This window comes from Accipiter gentilis, chromosome 9 (assembly GCF_929443795.1).
Source record: "Accipiter gentilis chromosome 9, bAccGen1.1, whole genome shotgun sequence".
Lineage (NCBI taxonomy): Eukaryota > Metazoa > Chordata > Aves > Accipitriformes > Accipitridae > Astur > Astur gentilis.
Genome location: NC_064888.1, coordinates 7,231,360 through 7,255,388, shown reverse-complemented (window position 1 = coordinate 7,255,388; position 24,029 = coordinate 7,231,360). Strand labels below are relative to the sequence as shown.

General features: G+C 42.9%; 1 protein-coding gene across 3 annotated transcripts in view; it reads left to right on the top strand.

The window, feature by feature from the left end:
* PRKG1 (protein kinase cGMP-dependent 1) overlaps nt 1-24,029 on the top strand; it is a 527,620-nt gene that overhangs the window by 454,111 nt on the left and 49,480 nt on the right. For all 3 annotated transcript variants that reach the window (XM_049810177.1, XM_049810176.1, XM_049810178.1), the window contains one exon: nt 650-724. In XM_049810177.1, coding sequence (XP_049666134.1) covers nt 650-724 — 75 coding nt within the window. The remainder of the gene's footprint in view (nt 1-649; nt 725-24,029) is intronic.

Genomic DNA, 24,029 nt, shown 5'->3' with positions numbered 1-24,029 from the left:
CAGCTCAGCACCAAGTGTATCAGGCCCTCCTAACATTTCAGCCCGTCTTACTCCATTTAACCCAATTAAAGCCAAATTTCCTCTTAAATGTTATCAAGCAGTTTGGCTTATGACAATTTGTTTGCCTTTCTGCCCGCACTTTCTTTTCCTTCTCTGCTTCCCCCTCCCGCCCGCCTGCCTATTTTATTTCTCTCTGCTGTGTTTTTGGTCACTTTTTCTCTTAAGATGAGAAAGCTAAGACACAGAAATAAAGATTATCCTTCACTTGGAAAGCAGAGAGATTTCTAGGGTTTCTTGTTGGAGGACAGGGATAAGGTGGTGGCACCTCACCATCATGGGACTACCAGCTACGTTGACAGATACTGATGGGAGGGAAAACTTCAGCAGTAATTGCAGGGGGGTCAGTCACTAAAAAAGGTGGATAAATAAGTTTGGATCTTCTTGGCTTTGGTTATTGCATTTCCACCCCTTTTCCAGCATGTCTGAGGCCGTGTTTCCCAGCAGATGCTGGGCCCTTGCTCCGGTTTGGTTGGTCACAGCCATCCCCAGCATCAATGGACGGCTCCTGGTTGCTGCCAAAGAGCCATGTTGGCTTGCTCGACTCCCAAATGGAGACTCTTCCTCTAAAAATGCCCCTTTGTTTTTACAGCTCCTTCAAACATCTGATTGGCGGCCTAGATGACGTTTCCAATAAAGCCTATGAAGATGCAGAAGCAAAAGCAAAGTAAGTGTTGCTCGTTGTGTTCGGCATAAAGTCTTAACCTCATTTTTATTGATGATACATCACTGTAATTCAAAAAACTCCTGCTTGTTCTCAACACAGCTTAAAAAGTAGTGAATTAGGTGCTTACTCTGAATTTTCCTTTGGATGAATTTCCTTCTGTCTCCTTGGCTCTCTCCATGAACATGGGAGGACCAGAGGGAGATGGATCTCCTCAGGCCAGTGCCCAAAGCCAGGTGGTCCCAAGGTCTGTCTTAATCACAACATTTGAGTCCTCAGAAATGTTGGATGTTCAAAAAATTCTCCTGAAATATTTTAAGGTGAGAAATTACAGGTCTTGGAAAGCTCTAGTAGTGAAGGAAACTGTTGAATACGACTTGTTTCTTTAGAGAACTCTGATTTTTCTGAGACATTTTCACGAAGTCAAAACATGTTCTGAGACAAAAAAATGGGAAATTGAGTTTGTCATTTTTGAATGAATACTAGAGCTACCTTGATGTGAAGCAATATATTCATCTAAAGTCTTACTATAAATATACATTCCTTTCAGAAGTGAGCTGTAGTGTAGTGATTTAAAAATATTTCAAAAACACCCCTACTCTTCATTCATTTTTGATCTACAGTTTGTTCTTAATAGGAAAACTTTGTTCTGTCTGTACTTTGATTCTATACCAACAATAAAGCTTTTGAAGAGGAACATGTTCTGATTAGAGGGATACTGAATATAAGCCAATATTATTCAAAGGCAAAAGTTGTTTAAAATAAAACTGAAGTTGCTCTATACAAAATTATTTTACTTTTCCTCTTATAAAATAATCTTACTTCTTTTCTGATTTTTTTTATTACCACAGTAAAGAAGGGGATAGGTGTTTTCTCAAAGTCAAATGCTCGGTGTGACTGTTAATCAGTGGTCTGCAGCCATCTAAATTTAAGATTGCTCTTAAGTTATACATAGTAACTTCTCATTAAACCAAAGGGGTCTGAAATAGTGTATAACAAAGGTATTTGGCACTTCTGTGAAGAGAAAATGAGAAGCCTTAATTAGTTAGTTGATTAAAAATAACTTTTTGTTTGTTTGTTTCAGAAAGTAAATACTGAATCCCAAGAAATTCAGTTTCTTGAACAAGACTTACTAATATTGCAAAGTACCCACAAATTAAGATATCATTTTCTTTTTTATCATTTTTGAATGATACTTGAAATGCATTTTTAATGATGTTTAATTTATTTTAAGATACTAGAAGGCACCCCAGGGTTGCATTTTAGTTTAGAATAGTATTTCCCTGCCCCAAATCAAACATGTAAGCTTTCTTCTTCAAATGCTGAAGTCCCCTAAAATTCTTGTTGACTTAATTAAAAAGGCAGGAGGCTATCAGCCTCTTCTACCACCCCAGAAAACCGGTATTTGGGGCACAGAGGGCAAAGTCAAATGGACACAGTGCTACAGCAGCACAGAACTAGCTATTAGGTATTATAGATCAATATATATTAGTATTATATATATTAGCTGTTAGCACCAGCTGAAAACATGGCATTTTAATGCCAGTAGCAGCTTATGCAAAGCATTTTACGAAGTGTTGGAAAATTAACTTAAGCAGCTTCAGAGAGATGGTCCCAAGTATCCCAGGCATGTGCTATTATTATTTTAGATTTTTTTTATTTTATTTTTTTTAGTGTTACTATTTGCAATATACTGATTTCTGTCTGAACAAAAGGGAAGAAAACATTGGTAATGAAACTTGGGATTTTTTGTTTTAGTAATAACAAGATGTTGTTATCCCAGAAGCTTTTATAAGGTTACACCACAACCCATTAGCACCAAGCAAAATTTGCAAATAGGACTTGCCATTTCCCATTTCATAGTCTGTCTTTTCACATCTACGATTTTAAGCTCTATTATTAATAGAGTATCACATAGTAATTTATTATCACAGGAAACATTTGTGTATGCAGATTGCATCAGAGGCTTTTCCAGGGTAGTTTTGTGAGGTTTAGGGACGGGCTTTCAGGATCCCTTATGCGCTTTATAATGTGGGGGGGGGGGGGACTGCAGCTTCGGACCTATTTTGAATAAACTCTTCATTTTGGGAACCAATGGGCTAATGTTGACCTTAACATTTTTGAGCTTTTATCTTCTTTCTTCTTCTTCTTCTCTTATAATGGCAAGTATTTAATCCCAAAGGAAGGGCAAAGCAAAGGATTCTTGGTGATGGAGGAATTGTTCCCCCAAAGGAGGAATTGATTAATTTTGATAGCATCTTTTCTGTCTTAAAAGTCAGAGGCCTATGCTTGGGTCCTATCACTCGAGACTGTAGGTGACAGTGACATTATTGCCCTTTGCATATTGACATTTTGACTTTGAAAAAGCAGAAGGGATCAGTGCTGTCTGCCTGGAGAAACATTCAAAAAAAGGAATGCTTTTTCAAAAGATACAGCATTTATTAGTCAAATACCATATTCACATTTGGAAAAAAAAAAAAAAGAATAGAAGAGGAATAAAATTACAAAATTATGTGGATACTAAAGCGAGATGCATTGTAAGCTGTTTCAGAAAGCTTTGTCACTCAAGAGTTACTGTTTCTATATCTCACAAGATAAAACTCCTCTGGGAGAAAAGTCTACTTGGCAGAAATTTTAACCTGGATTACTTTTCAAGCAGCTATTAATTAGCTCCAGCTAGTTGTCCTTCAAGTGCTTATCTTTTCCAAGGGGAGGTTTGTCAAAGGGAAGAACTGGAGACATCAAGCGCATTTGGGTTTGGTGAAGCTTCACACAACTCAAATCACATAAAAACTATTTTTTCCTCTTTTTTTGCATCCTTGTAGCTAGCATCTCATTTTCAGAGCTTGTATGGCAGGTGGCAAAAGGCCTTTGGATGGCTAGAAATTTTCTGTATACTTGTGTCTCACCGTGTGTCAGGTGGATCAGGATGATCTATGCAAAGGCCAGATGTTCAGCAGATGTAACCATGCAGAGTAAATACAAAAGACATCGTGAGACGTCGTTATGGAGTGTCAGAGCCTACTTTCGGCTGGTGTGGTGGCCACATTCAGGGCCAAAATGTGAACAATTTAATATTTTCTTGTCAGTTGCTCGTAGTTAAGAGATAGGAACTGAAATTGTATGTATAAAAATACCTGCAAAATGGCAGCAAATGTATTTTCGTATGAATCTACCCTATCAAGGTGATTATTGAATTCCTGTTAATTTGTAGGCTCCTGTTCAGCAAAAGCACAGGTTTAGACTACATCCGATGCAGGGTTCATGTTCCTAAAGCAGGACTTGGGCCATGGACAGGAGTTCATTGCAGAAATGACTACCAAATTGGTGGCATTGGTAGGATGTTTTTTTATCTCCATGCTGGAGCATGACTCTGGGGTCACAGAGCTGGTAGTCCCGGTGCAGGTATGACTCAGAGGATGTTAGGCAGAAGTTGCAGGGTCAGAAGATCCTTCCATGTATCCAACAGTCCTCCAGCTCTGAAAGGTCTGAACAACTTGTTGTTGAGTTTATCTCTTGGCAGCCTGGTGTTTTCCCAGCCAAGCCTTAAGATATGGTTAGGGTTCTCCTAGGACATGGGAAGATGTTCTAGCAATCAGACTGCTGTAGGCAGCTGACCTACAACTTTCTACCCTTGGGCATGATTTGAAGGAATGAGCAAGCTCTGCTCAGCTCTTGAAGGCAAAGAAAATACATACCACCATTCAGAAATAGTTCAGCTGAGCAGAGGGGCTTCCTGCACCACTAAATGAGGTGTCACAGGGGGACCGTGGCTTTAGGTATCTGCGTACTGGCCGTGATGGTTGTAGGTGTCTCTCTGTTCTGCATGGGCACCTTTGGATTGTGTCCTAAATGCCTGGCTCTTGGCCTGCACAGGCAGCCAGACGCCCAACACAAGGCTGTGTCAATGATCCAGTGGGAAGGTGCCCAGGAGTCCCTGCCAAGCAGACGTCGAAGAAAGTTGTGTTTGTTCTTCAAGGGCTTTGGCCTTCCCTCAAGAAGGCATCTCTCCATCTAGGAAAGCAATGTGCACCTGGGCCACTGAAAGCAATGGAATTGAGCAGAGTTGCTTATGTGCCCAAGCTGAGTCATTTTTGTTGCCACTTTGTGAGCTTCATTAAAGTCAGGTGACTACAAAAATTGTGGCTTTCATTTAAATGGAAGAACTCCTTTTTTTTATCCTCATGGTTACAGGGATTGTCTTTATAACATGAGCTTTAACCAGCCAACACCTATTTTGGAGACACTTCTCCCTGGTTTTTGCAAGCTTGGGATTGGCAGTTCTCCTTAACATCCATTCTTCGTGTTCAGTCTCTTAAATTAGAAATCATCAACATATCATCTGTGAGACTATATAATTAATATTCTACTCCTCGGATATATTCAGATGAGTTAATAAATTCATTGACTAATGAATATTAGAGTTGCATCCTTACCAGAGAAAAGGGGAGGGGAGGAGGCAAACATTTAATTCAGTTCACATTTTGAGAAAATGGGTGTTTCAGAAGAACAGTGCTCGTGTCCCAGTGTCAGGCCCAGCTGCGTTGGTATTTAGGGCATGAAGGAGGAGACCCACCTAAGTGCAGATTACTTCCAGGTGGAGCCACTACTGCAGCTCTCATAAATCCAAGAGGAAACAGGTAGTTTCTACTGCAAGTTCTTGGTGCCAAGTGAGGTGAGGGTTCAGTGAACACAGTTACCTGCAGGCACGCAATCCTTTGTGCTGGCATGTTCCTCATCCAGGAACTCCCAAAAGGAATCGCTGCATGCTACTTTAACTGCTGAGAAGGTCATCAGGTGAGGTTCCCTCTAGCTTGGTCCGACCTTTCCGTGACATGGCTGTAGCAAGGGAGAGCCTCTCCCGTGGCACAGACACAAGGATAGCAACAAGGTGGCCCTCCCCACCAAACTGGGAAGGCTGGCACCTGCCTGGGCTTTGTCTGGCCAGGCAGAACCTATCTGCTCCGATGCCCAGGGTCCCTGTGCTCCTTTTCTACTTTCACATCCAGAATTATCGGCTAATGTTGATCTCCTGTGGCAGCGGGGCTTGAAATTAATACCCTGTTGAAGTCCCGACGCTGGTGCCTTCATGCTGTTGCTTCAGGCTCTCTGCAGACGTAGGCTATTTTGATTGCACTTTCTTCTTTTTTCTTTTTCATTCCAGCTGCGTTGCAGCCCTGGGGGAATACATCTTGGCACTCACAGCCAAACTCGTCTCCTTTTCATAGGACTCAGGGAGGCAGGGACTTTTGTGTAGGTACCTTTTCCTTTTCTAGCAGCTCAGGCCCCAAACACCTTTCATCTTTACTTGGGCTGTGTTTTAATACAGAGCTACATCCAAACCTTTTATTTTACTGGCCAGTAGTCACTTTTTTCCCTTTACACCACCTCTCTCACTACATTTATTCATAACAAAGCATCCTAGCAGTTCATTGACTTAGTTTTGGTACAGAGGGTGGTTATTAATATTTTTCAATTTTATATGCATACTTTTTACATACTTTTCCCCTTCCACCCTGGCTTTAAAGGTAAAATTGACTTTATTCCAATGAGAAAGGTAGAGATATAGCTTTCTAGTTTGAGCAAGTAAGGTGGTACAGTGCCCTGTCTCATTTCCTTTCATTTGCTACTTACAAAATGGTACTAGGTACTGCAATACCTTTTAGCACTAGCTTTTTTGAAGATGCCAGTTTAGGAAAAGTTTTCGGCTCCCAGCCGTAAGCAAGCGCTTATGCGCGTGGCTAGACTAAAGCTTGCTGCTGCTGTCTCCCACCAGCTGGTAGGTGGTGTGCAGATGCCATCTGCTGTTGAAGGCTTCCCCCGAGCTGTGTCCAAGTATCGCATTTTGCAAGATGAAATCCCTGTATCCCCCAGTCTATCTAGTTTCTCCCTTGCCAGCGTGTTTACAAAAGAAAGTATTTTCGCGTGTCCTGTGTGACTCCTCGGTGCTGTTTCTTGGAGGGTCACTGCTGGCACTACGTGTGTCTCCTTACTATACAGCCTTTTCTTTTGCTTCATGAGGTTGTCTTCGAGAGTTATTTTAAGAGTTGAAGTTGTCTCTGGGAGTTGAAAGCTTATTGCACGTGGATAGGTCTAAATATTAGTAAGTAGCACAGATCCAGAGGAATAGATGTGTAGAGAAAAAACCGTTGGTGACAAAGACCTGCTATACAGACTGTTTGCATTTCAGTGGGGTTTTGCTTTGGGCTACTTCAAGTCTGGTTCCCTGGACACAATGTTAAACAGTGCTTAGGGCATGTAAATCAGCTTCTGAGGCGTGTCTTCCAGTTTAGCGTCACCTGAGAGGAGCCAAGCTCTCATGCTCTTGTCCCATTCAGAGACGTGAAAAGGACCTGTCAGGGGACTTGCTTCAGAAACACGCTCCTCATCTGGGCCAAGAGAAATTTCAGTGTACCTTGTATATAAAGACTGCTCTTTATTGATAACCTGATTGCAGTGTTTGTCTGAAGGTGGTTGGCAGTGATCTGGTCACACGTGTTGGTGTGCCTGTAATTGTAGGTTATCTGCTGTTTGGTGGTCTCTAGGTGCAAGTTCTGACCAGCCCCTCCGTAAACATATTAAGGCTGGAGTTGGCCCTTCAGCTCCGAAAAAGGGGCCATGGCACACAGCAGAAACTAGCTTATCTTCATGCAAACTCCTGTTTTGGTAAGCTGGGAAAGCTTTGCTGTGTCTGCAAGCACACTGGTACATGGTGGTTTTGACATCCAGCCAGTTCGCGGATTTTGTGTGGATAACAAACAACCCTGTGTATTAGGAAAGGATGCTTTTTATTTCTTTATCTTGTTTTCTTTTAGTAATACAGATAAGATAAGCCAAGAAAGATTTTAACCCCTGCCAAAAGGGAAATTTTCCAAGTTAAAAGTTCCAAAATGGGAGCTACCAATTAAAGAGAATGATTTAATTAAGGTCTGACTTTCTGTTGGGCTGCAGCTTTTGAAAACTTTGGCTGAAATAATTGACTGATGCACGGAGTGCGATTAGATTAGTAATTTTTCTGCAAGAGAAAATATTGTCTGGCTTACAGCATTTGGAAGGTCTGAGCAGCCTGAGAGCTGTAATAATTGGCTCCATCTCCCTCTGTGTCAATTGTTTTCTGAATTAGGGACCATATGGGAACTAGCTTTTGCTTTGGCTATCTGTGGTGCCAGACTTGGGGGGAAACCTCAAGGGATGTGCAAAAAGGGTGAACAAAGCTCATTAGTGCTATAAAAAGCAGAGGTTACAATCATTTCTTTTAAGCTGTGTAAATAATTAAAATAATTCTCCTTGCTGGTGAGTGCTGTGCAGAAATCATAACTGATCATTGATACCTCTTAAGTTTGTATAAGTTTAAATATCTTGCTGCTTAGAAAAACCAAGATTTTAGATGTCAGTATTTGGCCTCTGGTATGCAAAAGCTTTTTTTCTTTCTGCTGGAGAATTTTACTTATGATAGAGTTTAGCCTTAAATAATTTATAATTTCATCCTGAAGCCACTGGTGGTTTGTTTCCAAGTCTGGCTATCGGATTTTCCCAACTGCTGTAAGAAATAGGTGTTTACTTAGAAAATAAGATCTCAGAAATCATTTTAAAAAGCAAGACCCCATCAAAAGAGCATGCAGGGTGATATCCCTAAATGAAGGTAGTGGAGACTGCTAAATTGTTACTTTCTTTTTTGAAGGCGAATTGTTGTTTGCTTGCAGACTTGCATTACTTCTGCAGAGATCTGCATCAGGTAGACTTTATGGCTGCTTTCTTCTTGAGAAAATGCACTGTGTAATGGACTGCATCGCTCATGAGGGATATATTAAAATAGCTTTTAAAAACAGGTCATTTTTATTTAGGTAATAATCTATATGCTTTCCTCTCGCTAACTTGACCTTTCGATAGGATAATGGGCTGTGTCAGATGTCAGATGGAAGCGCTAATGAAAAAAAATCAGTGCCTTCGAAGCAGGCTGCTATTACAATATTTTACTGCATTTGTTTTATAGAATTAGGGCCCATACTGATGAAATAAAAGTGCAGTAGAAGGCTTTCTGACGATGATGAGTCTCATTCCAGAGGAAACAGAAAAATGTTGCGGTGAATGCATCTGTGTGCTTGGCAGTTCCAGTTGTATGTGGTAGCGCTTGGTGGAAACAGAGGCCTGTAGCATTAAAATATTTCTGCACAGTTTCTGGGTCTGTACATTTGGCATCCAGCACATTTTTGAACTGTCCTGAAGATTTATCGAAATAGCTTTGTAAGGATTACGCCACTGGAAGATGGGCTATTTCTGTCCCACTTTCATCTTCTGACATAAATAAACAGAGAGGCACTTGAACAGAGTCAAATATATTGTAAATAAAACAATAAAACTCAGTGGTCCTTCTACTATAGGGAGGTACTGATTTTTGCAACTGCTGGAAATAGTTGTGGGATCATTTGTGGCTTTTCCAGCGCCAGAGCTGCCTGCTAGTCCGGTTGTCCTTGGTTGTACCTTACTAACTCCTATGAGATCCAACAGGAGTTGGGTCAGCCCTCACTTTTATGTCCAAGTGTTGGTAAGGGGAAGAAAAGAAGGAAACGTAGAGCCAGTTGGAGCTGAAGGGCAAGTATGTGGGTGATGCTGGCACCCGGGAAAGGTCTGGGAGGAAGAGATTTGGGCTCCGGGAGGGAAGCACTAGGGGAGGAGGTGGGGGAGCACCGTCTCCCTGCTGCCGAATTGTCTTGGCAGTGCTGGAAAAGGTGTTGCCAGTTAAAGAAGTTTATTCCTGTTCATTCAAGAAACTTCCCAGGCTGGGATGTGATGGGAATAGCTCCAAAGTTCTGGAATGTTTGTGTATGCAGTTGTTCGAACAGCAGGGAGAGGGGAAAGAGCGGAGGGTGGAGGTCCATATTTCAAAGATGAGTGAATATTAATTGTTTTCCCTGTGAAAGTTAGTAAGCGTGGTACCCAAAAACGGCATAGCAAATTCAGTTGACCCCTGAACAGTAATTGTGTCAAATTCGAAGATGAAATTCAATCACCGAACTGTGAAATGGAAGAAATTTAATCCCGCTGTAAGTGAAAGACTCAATGCAGCCTTAACCCCAAAGTTACTGCTGAAACCTCCATCCCACCAGCAGCTGATGCACCGAAACAAACCTTTTTTTCTTCTTTCCCTTCTTCCTTGTAAAGACTACTTAATCAGTTTTCCTGCAGGCTCAAATTAATTTGCATAGATAGCTTACAGGCTAAATGTGGTTCACATTAAACTCAGGATTTCTACCCACATCTCATCCTTACCTGGTGAGCACGAGCAACATTGGACCGCTGCAATATTGGCGGTGTGGTGCCACCTATATTGCCATCAGTCAACTGCAAGACTCTTATTTTGATTTCTCTTAATTTTGCCAAATGTTAAGCACTAAATCAAAGGCAGGCCAAGAGGCACTGTAGAAGAGGAGCCAAGGATACTGCCAAGATGGGTCTCTGCCTTCACTGCTGCCAGCGGCAGGACCCACACAGCGCAACGTTCGCCTGTTTGGGTGCAACAAGAAGGTGACAACCTGCTGCTACAATAACTTACTCTGTAACATTGAGTAAAGGAGGCTTATTTAAAAACCCTGTTGCTTCCAATATTGTTGACAGATCCCGAGAAACTGCTGCCATGGGATAATATTATTATTTTTTCAATTTGCTTGTTTGCAGCACTTTGGGCATCCCAAACGGCACAGCTGGGCAGTGCACTTATTTATCCTGACTATGCTGTGCTCCACTTACATTGATTTGCCTTTAGTTGCATTTGCTATATTTTCTCAGTGCCTGAGTGAATACTCTATTAAGTGATTTGAGAAGCGCTGAGCTCTAAATCTTTAAATCATCTGGAAGAAGAAAAAAAAAAAAAGGAAAAACTGTTCTCACCCCACAGCTTTTACATAGATATAGCAAGATAAAACATAAAAAATATAGGTAACATGAAATTTTGAATATATGAGAAAGCTCAGTGTCTGTAAACCTTTAAAGAAAAGATCAAAGTCTGATCTTGCCCATTATATTAGACGTTAATGTAAAACTACCTGGAAGTTTATAATAGGGCTATTGTAATGAGATTTCTGATGTAAGTTAAAATGACCTCGTTCACGGCTGTATTTAAAATTCATTTTAGTAATGGGAATGAAGTGTTTCTAGCTCTGTCTGCTCAGTGTACCATCACATGCAGACATTTTTGCACTCTGTCTTTAATATCTCTTAGGTTTTCTTACTTCATTTTCAGGTGCGATTGTCAGGTTGCTCTACACGAGACATCAAATAACATAATTTTTTTATAGCAAAGCAAGGGATTAGTCTGATACAATGTAGCTCAAAAAGCATTGTGGAATTGCAATTGCAGTTTGCTTGGCTCTTGATGATCTACTGTGAATAACTGTGCTGCACCTCCACCCAAACCCATCAAAGCTACAGGTGCATGTTCAGATCCTTGTACCAAACTTAGAGTCTCGGATTAAATCACAAGCTTTGCCAGACTTTGGTGCATTTCCTAATCTGTTATGCTTTAAGAAGATGCTTTCTAATAAAGGTCTATTTCTCTACACTGAAGGCTGTTTCTGTGCAGAAGTGATATCATTCATCTTGGATGGCAAAATGTAATTCTTATTGCTTGAAATTCTTTTAGGAGCCAGTAATCAGAAATGGGCTGGCAGCAGGCCAGTAAATGGCTCTGACTCTTTTAACGTGCAGGGAAGTTACCAGGGAGTCCCTCCAGATGCTGGTTTGGGGGGAGAAAAAAAAAAAAAAGAAAAAGAAAAAAAAAAAGCTAACTACTTGGCTGCTTTGAAACATTACCCATCTCCTTAAATTCCCCCGGCTTCCTAGCTTGCCTTCTGATTTCATACGCTTAGGGAAATGAATGTCTTAAGTTTAGCTTTGAAAGATGTTTTGCAATCTCATTATCAACCCCACTGCTTCCAAATAAGCTATTTTAATAACTATGCAATAGTTGAATTGTTATATTTTACATCTGGGTCAGATTTGAACGTGAAAACGTTTGTTAAGAGTTGAGCATGTGCTTAGTGAAGGCATGACCTCCTGCTTGTGAAAAATAGCATATCAACAAGAAAATACAGCTCCAAAGTTCCCGTCTCGGGGAAGCAAGAGCTGCATGGGATTACTGCTGTTTCAAATGCACCCCTGCTAAGTATTGCAGCTGACATTTAAAAAAAAAAAAAAGAAAGAATTACTTTCATCTTTTATTGCTGCAGGCTTTGCAAAAGGGTAAAGTCCTGCGAGACTGAGTGCTGGGAACAGCGTTCTCCCGGTCGTGGACCGCACTCAGCACCTCAGAAAGTCCCCTCCAAAATTAAATATAACCAAATGCTTTTCTTCCAATCGACTAAAATGAAACTCTGGTCACCTAAACTTCCTTTATGTGAACTTGTTAAATGCAGAAGCAAAACCAAGAGTATTTTCTCTTGTTTCTATATGTGTTTCAACCTCTCTATTGTTTTTTAAAGCAGGCAAATTTTTATGATTGCCTTGTTATCCAGGACAGCTATCATCTGTTGCTCCTGGAAATGGAAAAAATATTCAGACTTCTCAGGAGAGAAATAGAAGGTGTAAAGGCTGGAAACAAGCAGTCCTGTACCTTCACTTTCCTAATGGGTTGCATAAAGGTTGGTGATGGTTTTGGATGACAGCATACACAGAGGTGGGAGTCTCTTGAGTGAAGGGTCCTTTTAGAGTGAGTCTCTCTGAATGGCTTCAAGCATTTTGCAATATTGTTTTGAACACAGATGGGGGAAAGAAATTCAAATGTTTGTTTGACCTGCAGCATCTCCTATGCCATTTATTAGAGGAGCTGAACAGAAAAAAGCTGAGCTCTAGGTGTGCCAGGGGCCATATCGCTCAGGAAGTCAACATGAGCCACTGATAATGAATTCCCCTTTCGAGTCAGTGAATGTTGGATGTCACAGTTTGGCTTGGAAAAAAAAAAAAAATCATACTCACCTGAGCTATTTTAATTTTTCCTAATTTTCCACAAGCTGTAGTGGATGGAAGTGCTCACTCCTCCTACTGCTGGGGCTCAGGAGGGGCTTATCTGTGTCACCCCTTTGGAGACTGCACAACGAGGGTGCTCAGAGATAAACACTAATAGGATATTTGTATATGAGTGCTTGAAAGTGTCTTTAGAAAAAACTTACTACATTCACATCTATTCAATCATTTTTTGTTACGGACTTCTAAAAATTATTCAGAGCTTGAAAACATTTATAGTTGCATTACTATCTGTCTCCCATTTTTGGTGATCTTGTTATGATGAAGAATCCTACTATCATATAGGCAGTTCGCCAGGGCAATCAAATTGATAATTTTCCTGAAGTCCTGCATCTTTCATAAACCCCTTTCACTAGATTTTTGAAGCTAGTTCTGTTAAAAAAAAAAAATAAATCCAGGAACACGTTCAAAACACATCAACTTCTTCAGAAGCATGAAGAAAGCATCTGGACTGGTCTTCACTTAGAAAACCATTTTTACAATGGAAGTGGTTTTTCAGAGAACTTCAATCTATACGCCAATATTAATTTAAAATTATAAAGTCCACCTTACAGGGTCCTAAACCCCCATGAAATTAGTGCTTTTTGCCTCATTCCCACAACACAAAGCTTCAGTGTCAGTAGATGAGAATCGATAGCAATTTGGGGCGGTTGGGCGATTCAGGATCAGACCTGCTGATGAGGAGAAAGTATTTTGCTTGCTCCGAAAATGAATAATCTAGAAAATGATGTGATTTCAGAAAGTGGTATGAATACGTTAATAGTCAGCACTCAATGACTCCAGTCTTTAAAATATATATGTCCTGTATTTATTTGATAAGCTGTAGCATTACCTGGCTTTTCCATTAGAAAGGGACCTGTACCCAGCACCTGTTTGTCATATTTATACATCTAATGAAACATAACAGTGCCAGCTTAGACCTGTTCATCTGTGTTTCACGCTTTTGCTCTTTACTCTCAGTTTCTATGGGAACGTGGGCTGTTACAGCAATAGAGAATAAAGAAACGAAGAGACGTCTTCGAAAACATAACTCCATTTCTCTGCTGGATTGCCAGCGTGGTATACCAGGCACAAACATGCTTAGAGCCAAATAAACTGGGAAAGGAAAAATCAAGGCAAGTTAAAGGCGAGAAAGTTGATGGTAATTGAGTTTCCTCCTTCCAGAAACATCTTCACTGGGTGTTTTTATGCTTTTTGCTTTGAAAATGATGCTTAAAAGTTAGGTTTGCATTTTCTGAGAAGGAAATAACAATTTACATTGCTTGCCTTTATGGCTATTTTAGTGTAAAGTGCTCCACTGCAACTGAAAATAAAACAACACCCTTTCCTTTTGTGTCTTGGTTTAACCCGGCAGGCAGCTAAATACCACACAGCCACTTGCTTGCTGCACCTCCCGCAGTGGGATGGGGGAGAGAACTGGAGGGGAAAAAAAAGTAAAATTCACAGGTTGAGATAAAGACAGTTCAATAGGACAGAAAAGAAAGGGAAGATAATAGTAAGAACACTAAAAATAAATACTAGTAATAAAATAATAAAAGAATTAGAGTATACAAAACAAGGGATGCACAATGCAATTGCTCACTACACACTGACCGATGCCCAGTCAGTTCCTGAGCAGCAGCCCCAGGTCAGCTTTCCATACAATTTATGTACTGAGCATGACATCATATGGTCTGGAATATCCCCTTGGTCCATAGGGTTCAGCTGTCTCAGCTGTGTCCCCTCCCAACTTCTTCTACCCCCCCAGCCTACTCACTAGTGGGGTGGGCTGAGAAGCTGAAAAGTCCTTGACTTACAGCAACAACTAAAGCATCAGTGTTTTCAACATTATTCTCATCCTAAATCCAAAACACAGCACTCTACCAGCTACTAGGAAGAAAATTAACTCTATCCTAGCTGAAATCAGGACATTTTGCTATAGTTAACTACAGCTTGTGAGTTGGAAATGTGATATTCATGTACAATTCCATAAATTTTGCAGGGAAATGTACTGTAGTTCATATATTACAGTATATCATTTAGTATCCACTGCTTCAGTATCTGTTGGTGAATCAAGGTGAGTGATGTAGATGAGCTGAAATAATTAGTAGGAAATAATTAGGAAAACCTCCTTAAGGACATTACTTGCAGTGCCACAGTGTGTATATGAATTCCTTACAAGATGTTTGCATTTCAATCTGACTTGGAAGAATATAAATGTAATGCTTTGAATACAGAGTGTCTAAGGTCATGCTAAAAATGTAAAGGTAAATTTTACATCTTTCAACAGGTCTGGATTTAAAACCCAGTGGATTTGGCAAACTTTGCAAGGATATACACAAAAAAAAGGCTTTTGAAACAGTGGGGTTTGGTAGGACTAGTAGCAGTAAGACTTATAAGCAGTTCCTGAAACATATCATTCGTTTTAACGTGCACGTGCATCAAGGTGGATGTTCACAGCTGTAGTGCTGAATATCTAGAAATGTCTATCAGCAGCAAGATATTCCTCGCAGAATCAGCTGAAACAAGGGCACCCTTTGGGATGCTAAGTAGTATTATCCTTAGGCTGTGTTTTTCTCACAAATGCTTATTTTTACGGACAAGCAGGCCTGTTCAAGACTATCTGGTCTATAGGGTCTCTCCAGAACCCGCATTTCTCTGCAGGTTGATGTGGCAATCACCTTGAGATAACCATGCTCTTGACAGATGGCTTTTCTTCTTGCTTCTGCCTTCCTTGGTTTGAGTTGGTATTACTGAGTTAGGGTTAGTAAGTTGTAGTGTGAGGGGAACTTGTGTGTCTTCCCCCATTCCCACTGTTTGGGTCTGGAAGGAACAGGGTAGCTAAAAACTTTTAACTTCTCAGTAGTGTTGAACAGCACCATGAATAACCCTGGGCAACTTGCTTTTCTCTGCCCTTTGGCTTCCTGCTCTGAAAAAACAGCACTTAAGATCTAATCCAAGGTACTACATCAGAAATTGATACTATTATATTATCTCCATTGTCCCATGTTACAACTTCAGGGTATGTCTCAATGTCTGTGCTTCCTGGTCACTTTGTTGTTGCAGTAAATTGATTTTAAAATTATATTTAATGTTCAAAAGGGGAGTGGTGATCACTTGACCTTTTAACACAGCATTTAGAAATAGTTTTTTAACTATGCCAGGAAGTTGGTTTTGTGGGTCTTTCTTCTCAGGCATCTCTTTATAGTTGGTGTTACGCCTATATATATAGAGAGAGAGAGAATCATAGAATCATTTAGGTTGGAAAAGACCTTCAAGATGATTGAGTCCAACCATCATCCATGCCCACTAAACCATGTTATGGAGTACCTTGTGTATGTGCTTTTTGAATACCTCCAGAGATGGTGACTCAACCACTTCCCTGGGCAGCTTATTCCGATGTCTGACAACCCTCTCAGTAAAGAAGTTTTTCCTAATATCCAACCTAAACCTCCCCTGCTGCAACTTGAGGCCATTTCCTCTCGTCCTATCTCCAGCCACCTGACAGAAGAGACCAGCACCCACCTCACTACAACCGCCCTTCAGGTAGTTGTAGAGAGCGATAAGGTCTCCCCTCAGCCTCCTCTTCTCAGGGCTAAACAACCCCAGTTCCCTCAGCCGTTCCTCGTAAGGCTTGTGCTCCAGGCCCCTCACCAGCTTGGTTGCCCTTCTCTGGACACACTCCAGCACCTCCATGTCTTTCCTGTAGTGAGGAGCCCAAAACTGAGCACAGTACTCGAGGTGCGGCCTCACCAGTGCCGAGTACAGGGGAACAACCACCTCCCTGCTCCTGCTGGCCACACTATTTCTGACACAGGCCAGGATGCCGTTGGCCTTCTTGGCCACCTGGGCACACTGCTGGCTCATATTCAGCCGGCTGTCAACCAACACTCCCAGGTCCTTTTCCACTGGGCAGTTTTCCAGCCACTCTTCCCCAAGCCTGTAGCGCTGCATGGGGTTGCTGTGACCGAAGTGCAGGACCCGGCACTTGGCCTTGTTGAACCTCATACAACTGGCCTCAGCCCATCTATCCAGCCTGTCCAGATCCCTCTGTAGAGCCTTCCTGCCCTCAAGCAGATCGACCCTGCCTCCTAGCTTGGTGTTGTCTGCAAACTTGCTGAGGGTGCACTCGATCCCTTCATCCAAATCATTGATAAAGATATTAAACAGAACGGGGCCCAACACCGAGCCCTGGGGAACACCACTTGTGACCTGCCACCAGCTGGATTTAACCCCATTCACCTCAAACCCCTGGGCTCGTCCATCCAGCCAGTTTTTCACCCAGTGAAGAGTACACTTGTCCAAGCCATGAGACACCAGCTTCTCATGGATTATGCCATGAAAGACAGTGTCAAAGGCCTTGCTGAAGTCAAGGAAGATCACATCCACAGCCTTTCCCTCATCTACTAGGCGGGTCACCTGGTCATAGAAGGAGATCAGGTTGGTCAAGCAGGACCTGCCTTTCGTAAACCCATGCTGACTGGGCCCGATCCCCTGCTTGTCCTGGACTTGCCATGTGAACGCTCTCAAGACAAACCGTTCCATAATCTTCCCCGGTACCGAGGTCAAGCTGACAGGCCTGTAGTTCCTTGGATCCTCCCTCCAACCCTTCTTGTAAATGGGCATCACATTGGTAAGCCTCTAGTCCTCTGGGACCTCCCCCGTTGACCAGGATCGCCAATAGATGGTGGACAGTGGCTTGGCAAGCACCTCCGCCAGTTCCCTCAGTACTCTTGAATGGATCCCATGAAGTCCCATAGATTTGTGAGTGTCCAGATGGCGTAGAAGGTCACTAACTACTTCCTCCTGGATTAAGGGGGGGGGGGGGTATATTCTGCTCTTCATCCTCGCCTTCCAGCTCAGGGGGTGGAGTACTCTGAGGATAACTGGTCTCCCTATTAAAGACTGAGGCAAAGAAGGCATTAAGTACTTCAGCCTTTTCCTCATCTCTGGTGGCAACGTTCCCTTCTGTATCTGGTAAAGGATAGATATTCTCCTTGGGATTCTTTTCGCTGTTAACATATTTGTAAAAAAACAATTTTTTTTGTCCCTTACAGTAGTGGCTAGATTTAGTTCTAGCTGAGCTTTTGCCTTTCTGATTTTCTCTCTCTATGATCTAACAAGATCCCTGTACTCCTCCCAAGTTGCCCACCCGATCCTTCCGCTAATTGCCCCAGTGCCCTGAAGTCCCTTTTGATTGCCTTTGGATTTCTTTCTGCAATCTCATCACTGCCAACCTGCACAACCAGGTAATAATCAGAGGTCCAAACCAGACCAGGAAATTTCCTGGTAATGTCCTTTACCCGGGCCCCAGGGAGGCAGCAGACTTCCCTGTGGGATGGGTCAGGTCTGCATATTGGGCCCTCTGTCCCCCTCAGAAGGGAGTCGCGTACAACAATTACCCTCCTTTTTCTTTTTTTCAGAGGATGTGAGAATGCGTGGGGCTGCCTGACTGGGCCTAGGCACCTCCCTAGATAGGGCTTCATCTACACCCTAATCTTCATTGACCTGGTCCTCAAGTTCCAGAGCCCCATACCTGTCATGTAGGGGCAACTGGGAAGGTGAGGGAGATGGGAGGGGATTCGCTTGACTCCCCGAGCAGGGACCTGCATCCATTCCCCTCCATCTCTTAGGTCCCCTCCTGCCTGGTGGCAAGAGGGCAGGGGAACCTCCACTTCTTGCGGAGCCTCCATCTGCTGTCTCTGCCTCAGGGACGGTAGGGGGTGGGCCTCTTCCCTGGGGTGCCTGGGCCTCGGGAACCTCCTGGGTCACCTCCATCCAGCGCTTAGCCGCCCACTTACTGTTGCCTTTGCTGGCCTCGCCGCTGATGGTTACGCTGCACTTAAATCTACGTGTGTGTGTGTGTGTATGTATATATATATATTAGCTGTCTGTTGGCCATGAAATTGCCTTTGCGGTTTCTACCAAAGGTGGGAGTACATGGGCCAAACCCTTATTCGAACTGAGTGTGGGGGTTTTTTGCAATGAGAGAAACTTCATTCTCCACTTCTCCTGGGCAAATCTGTGTCGCTTAATGTTGTTGTTTCCCTGGATTATACAGGCATGACTTTCTGTTCCCTGCAGCCTTCTGAAACATCCTTTCGTTCCTCAAAGTATCTTTTAATTGTTCCAAAAAAGAGAATAAATAAAATAGCAACTAGATTCCCTTCCCTTTTGCTTCGTAGGTAGTTTTCAGGATTTATGTTTTGTAGGTGTTTGTCAGGGTAAGCAACGATGCAGCAGCCTTGGCCACCAGCTCTCCACTGGTCCTTCTGGTGCTGCACATCGCCATGGTGGGAGAGTACTGAGGCTCATGGCAGTACCCTGCGGTCTCCAGAATGTGGTCTCTTCCCACCTCCACTGAGGCTCTGGACCTTTCCAGTGGCCTACAGGTTGGAATGATGTTGACAACTTCATAAAGGTTTACTAAAGACGGAGCCCATTCAGTTAAGACAACTGGATTCATTACAGAGTCTAGGTTTACCTTCCTCAAAACTGCCAGGATACCAAGTGAGCCTAAGAGGACCAGAAAGGTCTTTTGACTGGTGATGAGCTTTTAGGGCTTGCGGAGTTAGGGAAGAGTAGCTTGCTGGTATCTGCTGTGGACTAGGATATTTTGGGGGATCCCAGAGGGGCTGCACTGGGTTTAGAAGACTTCCAGCTGGTATGATTGGGAAATCTGACCTACCACTTTTTAGCATCATAGCTCAGATCCATAGGAGACAGAGAAGAGATGACTGTACAAAGAGGATGACTGTGTAGTAGACATCAAGGACCCAGGCGGCAGATTGTCATTGTGTCATTGTGTCCCTGTCCTTGTGAGAGTTCCTGACATGAGATCTGGAATCCGGTTCAGACAGCAGGCAGCCTCTTGACCCCTGTGATAACCACAGGACCTCTGGTCCAGCCCCCACAGGAAGAGCTGGAGGAGGAAAACTGCAACGATCTCAAAGCTCTGCCCTTGATTTCAGAAAGGTTGCCTGCTGTGCACTGCTTGATTGTTTGATCTCCTGGACACCCGACCTTTTGGTTTATGGGGGAAACATAATCCCTCTGGTTCATTGCTACTGACTCCCACGCATATCCGAGTGTGGGACGCCGGAGCCTGGGGCTCCCTCGCTCCTTCCCAAGACTGGGCAGCAGCAGGCAGAGCTGCATCTCTCCTGGTCTCCTCAGGCTTTTGGGTTCCCCCCATGCAACTTATGGTTGGAGTTGTCCTAAGTAGGCACCTAACGTCAACCAGTGCTCATGGGGAGTATCCAAACAGTACCAGGATGCTTCCAAGCACAGACAAGCTGAAGGAGGCTACTCCAAATTGAAGGTGTCTTTGGCAAGCCTCTTAGCCCTCAGTTCAGCCATAATGAGGAACTGCTGTAAAAACTAAGAATTAAATGAAAAATATCACAGGAAGGATGGCCTGATGCTGCTGCAGCCCAGTGCTGTCAACAGCAATAGAGCATGAAACTACACACGTAAAGATGATGTAATAGGTAACACCGAGCTGCCAGGACAAAGGCACGAGATTAAGTTAGGAATAATATCTGTTCAAGAAGATGCAGCTACCAAAAAGGCCCCCATTTTCCTTGCATTGGAGACTAAAAAGAGAAAAAATGAGTGGTGCATAGACCTGGTGTTTGAGAGACAATATTTTTAGGTCTCAAGTGTCCAGGATCTCAAAGGAGCATCTCCAGCCAACATTTCACTGCTTTTTGGGACAGCAAACTGCACTGCGCTGCAGACAGAATAGAAGAGCTGCACAATACATAGAGAAATCAAGAGAAATATAGGAGTAATATAGAGCATTACAGCAGCTAAGCAGGAAACAAATAGCAGGGAAGGCAAGTGCAGAGAAGGCAGCATATTTCAACACAGCCACTCGCTCAACACCAGTGGGTTTGGAGGCTCTGGGAGAAAAGCCTTTTTTCACAGCCATTGGGCTGAAATAGGCTTGTCCTTGGAAATACAGCGACTGCTGTCAAAAGGGCTGTTGCAGGTCTTGCATAGCCTTGCATAGAAAGTATTGAAACCCACTCTACTAGAAAATAAACAAACAAACCACGTATTTTTATACCATAATAAGATAAAACACTGCTACCTATTTTAAAAGCCAATTTTTATTTAGCTCTGCTAGATGCAGACGTTCCTTATCCCCGTATATCACTTAGAAATGAGTTCTGACCCTCCCTGGCTTGTCTGGCATTAATCAGGAGTCGGCAGCATTCAACGCTGAAGAGCTTGACAGAAAATTTTCACAAAATTATGCTTGTTTGGCGTGTAGCTGAGTTCAGGGCTTTTCTAATTCATTTTCAGGCAAAGGGAAGCTAATTCGAAACCACTGCTGCTAATTCCAGGAGAAGGCGGCGGCAGTTTGAAGTGACAGCATAGCCATTAGCAAAGAGAAAAATGCAGAAAGACGATCTTCATCAGAAATCATGTGTTGGGCTATATAGTTCTTCCCCAGAAGTCACTATTTACCTTTTGGTTAAGTATTATTTTATTACATTAAAAAATAAGTGTTATTGGGTCTCTCCATCCTCTTGGTGAGCAGCAGTTAGAATTTTGTTGTTTATTAAAGATGTTGAAAGAGGGAGGAGAAAAACCTACTTGTTAAAGGACGTGCGTGATCCTCTTTGAGAATAGAAATGGACTTTTGGACAGTTTTTGTGTATAGACTCACCACCGGGTGATATTGGAGAAGTGTTTGCAGTGCAAGAAATCCTTGCTGTGATCTGGGCTTTGTATCATATCGTGGAGTAGAGGGGATCATCCCTTTGTGACTGCTTAGGTTTTTGTTGGAAAAGTGTATCTTCATTTTACAGATAAGGTAACAGATACGGAGAGATTAAGTGAATTAACCAGAACTCAGAAAAACCAAGGCAGAACTGGAGCTGGCACCACCCTACTTTCTCCCATCTTCGGTCCTCAGATGTAAATGTAACTGGCAGAGAAGGAGACAGAGTGGAAAAAGCTTCACCTGCAGAATTATTTCCCATTTAATGAGTTAACATAGGGTCATTATAGCAAATAGCAAGAAAATGTTGACATTTTCGGTTTCAGTTGTGAAAGAATTAGTCTGTAAAACTTAGGTACTTAAATGTGGAGAAGAGTTCCTTCTAGCAGACCATGTTTAGCATTACCCCAGATATTAAGCAATTAGATAGTTCCAAAAAAAGAGATTTTGGTGAGTAGTGTCTCCCTTCATTAAGTAAATCTTGAAAATGCCAAATTGTAGGCAGTTTTCAGGCCAGGGGGTCCCAGCTTGCTCCGTCATTATTCTCGTAGAGGCATTTCCCTTTGACCAGCCCTATTGCCTTTCCCTGGGTGTTTCCCAGCAGTGCTCTGTCTGTGCCAGGGTGGACTGGAACGACACGGGGGTACCAGGGGCTGTGGGTTTGTATAAAGGCAGCCTGGTTTCTGCTCCTTTCCTAGTAATCCCTGACATTCAGCCTGTTTTCTTGACCATGCCTGAGCACTGAGCTGATGCTTTCATGAGACTTTTATAAACTTGAGGGGGATTTTGGAGCCTGTCTTTTGACATTAGAAGTTTGGGTTATTTTTTCTATGCATATTAGTTCATCTCTGTTTCATTTCATCTGACACTTTATTGGCAAGTCACTGAATCTCCTAAGGACCTTCTACAGCTCTTCATGGTTCACCCTGGTGTTTCTGCTACTCTGAATAACTTAATGTCAACAGAAAACCTCAGCGCTCTGCTATTGAACTTTTATCCATATGAATTTTAAATCCATCAAACAGCACAGGTCCCAGCACAGCACCCCGCAGGATCACAGGTGATGGACCTCCACTCTCTGAAGCAGTTATTGCTCCATGAGAAGAACTTTCTTTTGCGTCCTGGCAGCTTTGTGTCTTTAACTGCCTTTGCTGGGGAAACTTCTGAGCTGCCTTTTGGAAACCAAATTAACTCTGTCAAGCAGATCAACCTTATGTGTGACCCCCTCAATAACTCCAATATGTCCCTTTATGGAAGACAGTATATGAGGTTTTTTTCTAGTCTTGATGATAGTTTTCACTAATAAAGCTACAGATGATACAAGCCATAGCTCCCCATATCAGCTCTGCAAGCCTTTAAAAATATTTTTATTGCCTCCTTGGGAAGCAGTGAGGATGTTAATCTGCTGGTCAGCACATACATACATACTTTCAATGTATTTGTGCTACCTATAGCAGATTGAGGGAGGTGATTGCAGGTTGAGGGAGGTGATTCTCCCCCTCTACTCTGCTCTCATGAGACCCCACCTGGAGTACTGCGTTCAGGTGGCCCCAACATAAGACAGACATGGAGCTGCTCAAGCAGGTCCAAAGGAGGGCCGTGAAGATGATCAGAGGGCTGGAGCACCTCTCCTATGAGGACAGGCTGAGACAGTTGGGGTCATTCAGCCTGGAGAAGAGAAGGCTCCAGGGAGACCTTGTAGTAGCCTTCCAGTACCTAAAGGGGGCCTACAGGAAAGCTGGAGAGGGACTCCTTATTGGGGAGTGTAGTGATAGGGTGAGGAGTAATGGTTTTAAACTGAAAAAGGGTAGATTTAGATTAGATATTAGGAAGAAGTTCTTCACTTTGAGGGTAGTGAGGTACTGAAACAGGTTGCCCAGAGAGGCTGTGGCTGCCCCATCCCTGGAAGTGTTCAAGGCCAGGTTGGATGGGGCTTTGAGCAACCTGGTCTAGTGGAAGGTGTCCCTGCCCATGGCAGGGGGGTTGGAACTAGATGGTCCCTTCCAACCCAAACCATTCTGTGATCTAAGATCTATAGGACAGGTAGGTGGGGAAAATAGGGCACCTTGGAGTGCTGCAGGTGGTGCAGGCAGCAGAGGCAAAGGGGCACTGGGAGGGGAGGTGTTGATATGGGCATAAACTGGGAATATTGTAGTTGTTTTATGAAAATAATGTTGTTGTTTTGAAAAAAATGGAACTGCTTATAAAAGCTGGATAGAAACCAAATTAAAGTCTATAATTGTGCAAGAATGTCTCCCGAAGGGAAGGCCTTCCTAAAGCTGTTTTAAACATATGGGTGTGTGGCAATGAGCTGAAGGGTTGCCTGTGGAAACGTGGGATATTCCTGCCCTCCAGTGGAAGTATGGGAAAGTGCCTTTCAGAAGTTCTCTCAGCTGGAAAACGGATGGGAGCCCGCAAAGGGATGCAAAGAAACTTCCAGGAAACTCATGGCTTTTGATCTGGTGTCCCCTGAATTACCATTCGTGTTTCTCAGCAGAGCCCCTTGGTCCTCTCTGGGTTCACCTGCCCATACGTGCTGGTACACCCGTCGTTACCTTTACTCAGTTAAATTTTCCAAAT